Consider the following 4,952-nt stretch of genomic DNA (forward strand, 5'->3'; position numbering starts at 1 on the left):
CCCCGAGAACGGGAGAAACGGACTTAGGGGGCCATGGCCGGGTGACGACCTCCCTCGCGGCCACAGGTCCGCGCGGTGCGGCTGCCTCGGGGAAGGGCGCTGGGGGTGCTCACCTTGCCTCCAGCCCTTCCCGCACCCTGCCCCTCTGCCCGGCCTACCCCTTCTCGGTTTTCAGCCGAGCCCGAGATAGACGATGCGAACTGGAGACCAAGAGACAGCTGAACCCACGAGCGAAAGAACGTCCCCGCTTTCTCTTTCTCCACCGTTGGAGGTGGCGAGGACTGGGAAGCAGTCGGGCCCTTCCGGTTAGGGGGTGCCCAGAGAAGGAAGAGAGCGGGGTGTCCTTTTTCCTTTTAGAATTTAATTTTAATCATGCCCACCTGACCCTGCCCACCGTTATTTTTTCCCTTCCCGTGGGTCCCATCCTTTTTTCTTGCCTGAGCTCTTCCTACCTGCCCTGGGTCTGGAGGCGCAGGAGTGCGGTTGCAGAACCAGCCCTGGTTCCAAGTGCGCACCTGGGAGATCGAGGTTGTCTCTATTCCGTGGCCTGGGTGTGGCGGTAGAGAGGTGCGGGGGGCCAATAAATGGCACTAAGATTGTCCCTGTGGTGCGTGGTTCTTGAGGAGGGAGAAGCTAAGTGGAGGGGTACCCACCAGGCAGTGGCTGTGTGGGGGACACCGACCAGGAGCAGGCAGTCAGCTGACAGGTCCATGTCCAGCCTGGGTGCAGACTGGGCTGTTCTGGAATAGTGACCCAATCAGGTCACCTGCAGTGGGTTCTGGGCTGCAGAGGAGTGGTCCTCACGTGTCCAGGCTTAGGAAGTGAGGCTGTGTATTGCTGCTTTTTGAAGGACTCCCACAGTCTGAATAACAGGCCTTACCTGCTTATGAGACAGAGGCAGGTGGTTTTACTCCACCAGCCCTGAGGCCCCTCCCTGCATCCAGCTTTTGAAAGACTTAGCCTAGAAATGCACCTATCTCTTCTCACATCCCACTGGCAATGGGGGACAGTGGAGGGGGTCACATTTCCCTGCAGAGGAGGCTGGAAGTGACCCTGGCTGCTACTTCCCAGTGACAAAGCTGCACTGTGGAAGGAGAAAGAGGGACCAGTGGGTAGTCGGCTGTCTCTGCTGCACAGGTCCAACTGTGGGAGTCAGTGGGGGTGGAGGAAGAGCATGAGGGTACTGGCTCTGACCAGTGGCCTCCTGTGTGCCAGGCACTGCTCATGTCCACATGGTTCCATGCAGCCATCACAGCGTCCTGCCAGGTGAGGACTGCTAGTACGTTGTTCATCAGGGTGGGGCCCTCCGATGCCAATCCCAGTTTCCTGGGACCCACAGCCAGAGTCCTGGGGACCCATATCCCTGGTTGTTTGGGATGTCCTATGAATGAGAGAGCTCTGCCAAGGGGTACTTTCAGCCTAGCTGCATGGCTAGGGTTGTGCAGAAGGGGCCTGGAGGAGGGGTGCCACGTTCCCATCACTTCCAAAGGAGGGGTTGACAGAGAAAGTGCTGAAGTTGAGCCTTGAATCTGCCACCTGGCACTCTGTGTTCTTGCAGGCCATGCCCCACCTCCAGGGGGCCTCAGCTCCTCCTCTGGAGAGGCTCAAAACCAAGGTCTGGTAGCCACCTGGTAGGCGGTGGGAGTGGGGCTCAGAGGATATGACTATAGGTCGTAGGTCAGAAAGGCATGTTCTCCAGTGACCATCACCTTGCTTGGAAATTGGTGAGTGCAGTTCAGTTTATTTTGAGATCCCAAGTCACTTTAAAGAAGGGAGGGGTGCAATGTGTTTCCAGAGAGGGCACTGGGACTCAAGGAAGGGGACAACATTGCCCAGTGTTTGTGGGGGCCCTTCTGTCCCCCACAGAACTTGGGGTGCTTGTAGGGGCAGGAGAGAGGGGCTGTGGGAGCTCAGGTGGCAGGACATGCCTGTCACTCAGAAATAGCAGCTGTGTTTCCTGTGCCAGCTGAGATTGGAGCTGGGGGATGGGACAGCGAGAGTCAGCTGTCACACCTGCCTCATCCTTTCCTACCAGGAGGCGGTGGCAGGAGCTGACATCCGGGCAAGAAAAGTTCAGGGCCACTTTCCACTGCCGTGTACAGACTGTGTGACCCTGGGTGAGTGCACTATCCTTTCTGACCCTTGGGTTTCTCTCTGTGCACGGATCTTGCTTGTCCTATGTGACCATTTCGAGGGCCAACCCGGCATCTAAGGGCCTGGTTCTCAGTCCATACAGCTGTTTTATAAAACCCCTAGTGAACCAATCTAAACATATCTGTGGCCCATTTTGGCCTAAGGGCCCAGTGTCCAGTTCTCTCTAGCATTCACTCAAGAGAGTTCTCAGTGGAAACAAACATGAAATACACAAGGTGATAGATGTGCTGAATAACTAGGTGGAGGGAACCCTTTTAGTGTATCTATATGTCAAATCAACCCAAGGGGCACTTTAAACATCTTACGATTTTATTCATTATGCTTCTAATAAAGCTGAAAAAAACACACACAATTAAGGTTTTGGAAGCCCACATCGGTAATACTCTCATGATCTTGAACCAGAATTTTAAATTGGAAGATGTTGCATTAAAAAAGGCGGATTTTTGGCTTTTTTTGAAACAATCAGAAGTCCTGGCAACACTGGGGCTTCATATTGCACAAGGCAGTTGGCTGAGGTGTGTGTGTGTATGTGACACCTTTGAAGTCAGAAACATTCCAAACCCAAAGAGAGGGATATCTACTGTTCTCAGTAACAGGATCCTGAAGCAAGGAGTCTTTATGATGGGCAGACCCAATCCATTTTGGGTTTCCTTTTTAGCTGGTAGAGTTGATTCTGGACACCAAGGATTTTGACTCTGGGATACACTCTATTGCAATGAGTAGGAAATGTAGGTTATATGCAAATGCTATGTCATTTTATATAAGTGACTGGAGCACCCACGGATTTGATATTTGCAGAGGGGTGTATGTGTGTCCTGGAACCATTCTGTCTCCCACAGATACTGAGGATGACTGGGTATCTTTGTGTGTGTATGTTTTGTATGTGCATATGTGTCTGCATCTGCATGTGTCTGTTGTTTGTGTGTGTGTTTATGTGTGAGAATCCACTCATCTTTTTCCTTTCACTTTCCAAAGAGGTTGTGGGTGGGAGGGATTGTTTCTGGCCTCACCCACTTTGCCTCTTATCCCGCCTGGACGAACAGTCTGCCCGCCCCGTCCTGGCCTCCCCATACCACCCGCAGGCCTTTCAGCACCGCGGACAGAGCCTGACTCCTAGGTCTCGGTGACAGCGTTCAGCGTCAGCCCTGCATCACATAAGGCTCCCACCCATGTCATGAGGAGGCATCATCCCTGTTTCGCAGATAAGGAGATGGGCTTATACGAGGTGGGTATTCCCCCAGGCTCCCAGCTACTAAGTAGCAGAGCTTTCAAGTCTGAATCAGAGACACCCACGGTCGTGTTGGCCTACAACTCATGGAGTGCTTGTGGCTGGATGTGGCAATGAGCTGGCAAAGCAAACGAACTGTTTCAATGGATAAAGTCATTACGACGGACGGGGGCTGTGACATGGGAATTTGGGTCAGGAATTGATGGGTTTGGTCACAAATAAAGACTTTCTAAAGAAATAGTTGGAGGAAAAGACTGCTTACTGAGACTAATACTGATTCCCAGATTTCTCATTCCTTCCCCTACATTATTCTTTGAGATTCTCTGTGAATATACAAGTGCCTTTTAAAATTAATCTATCAAATAGGAGCATATCATGTGTACTGTTCTGCCATGTGTATCTGTGCATTTGTTCCTATCATCTATGTATCTCTCCTTGTATCTATTTATGTATCTATGTTTGTCTATCTTTATATCTATCTTTGTACTTATTTATCTGTCTTTGTATCTATTTTTGTATCTATTTATTATCTATCTATACATATGTGTGTCTACCTACCTATCTATCATCTATCCATATCCATCCAAGATTGTTCCAGAGAGTACCATATACATCATCTTATTTCCTTTAATATTTTCCAAACATTTCACTGTGGGTACAACGTTTTACTTACCTAGGCCCAGTCTGATGCACAGATAATGGTTTTCTGCCTTCTGCAACTATAACAAGGCTACAGAAAAAGGTCTTCATTCTTATCCTGGCGTTCAGGGGCTGCACAAATGGGAGTGTGCATTTGTATTCTGACAGAGAAAGCCTCTCCACAGACACCAAGAGTGTATGAAGTGTTTCCGCCTCCCCTCCCCAGTGAGGGGACATACAAATGAGGGTGTCGAGGTGGCCACTATCTTGAGAGCCTCTGGGAAGGGAGATATGGTTCGATGTGCACCTACTCTGCATCTGGCACTTCACAGATACCATCTCACCAGATCCTCACACTAACTGTGTGAAGTAGGGACTGTTTCTTCCCCCAGACAGAGAGAGAAGCAGCCTCAGATGGGTGACACAGAGATGCTGGGTTTCAGCCATTGGGTTCAGCCACATACCATGTGGATGTGCCTGGATTTTCTTAACTTGTTAAGTGAAGCCACTCACCCAAGATCTGTTGAGGTATCGTTACCAATGGAATGCAAATACTGCCCAGAAGCCATTTTATTCTGAAGCTTCCTTTATCTGACCTGCTGGTCCTCAGCAGCCTCCCTCTCTCCTTAGCTGCATTCACTGCTGTGGATAAATTCAGAACAGTTTTGCGACGGCCTTCTGTGAGCCAACACTGCGATCCGTGCAGGGCAGAAATGCTCCCTGCAACCAGCAAGGTAATGATTTCTATTCTAGAACTTGGGGGGGCGGGGGAGGTGCGGCTAGAAAAACGCTGGTCTCTGCTGCCACCATCTGGATTCCTGAGAACAGCGCAGTGTCTGAAATTTGGAAAGATAGGTTCCAGATCAAGAAGCAGTCTGTTTTGCTTTTTCCAGAATGTCTTAGAGTTGGAATTGCACAGTATGTGGCTTTT

The 4,952-nt window shown here is 50.3% G+C and overlaps 1 protein-coding gene across 1 annotated transcript in view; it reads left to right on the top strand.

The window, feature by feature from the left end:
- ZNF787 (zinc finger protein 787) overlaps positions 1-1,635 on the top strand; it is a 19,638-nt gene extending 18,003 nt beyond the window's left edge. Inside the window, exon 4 of the mRNA XM_011379312.2 lies at positions 1,559-1,635. Within this exon, the coding sequence (XP_011377614.1) occupies positions 1,559-1,635 (77 nt within the window). The remainder of the gene's footprint in view (positions 1-1,558) is intronic.
- The last annotated feature ends 3,317 nt before the right edge of the window (positions 1,636-4,952 follow it).

The sequence above is a fragment of the Pteropus vampyrus genome, unplaced genomic scaffold (assembly GCF_000151845.1).
Source record: "Pteropus vampyrus isolate Shadow unplaced genomic scaffold, Pvam_2.0 Scaffold357, whole genome shotgun sequence".
Classification (NCBI taxonomy): domain Eukaryota; kingdom Metazoa; phylum Chordata; class Mammalia; order Chiroptera; family Pteropodidae; genus Pteropus; species Pteropus vampyrus.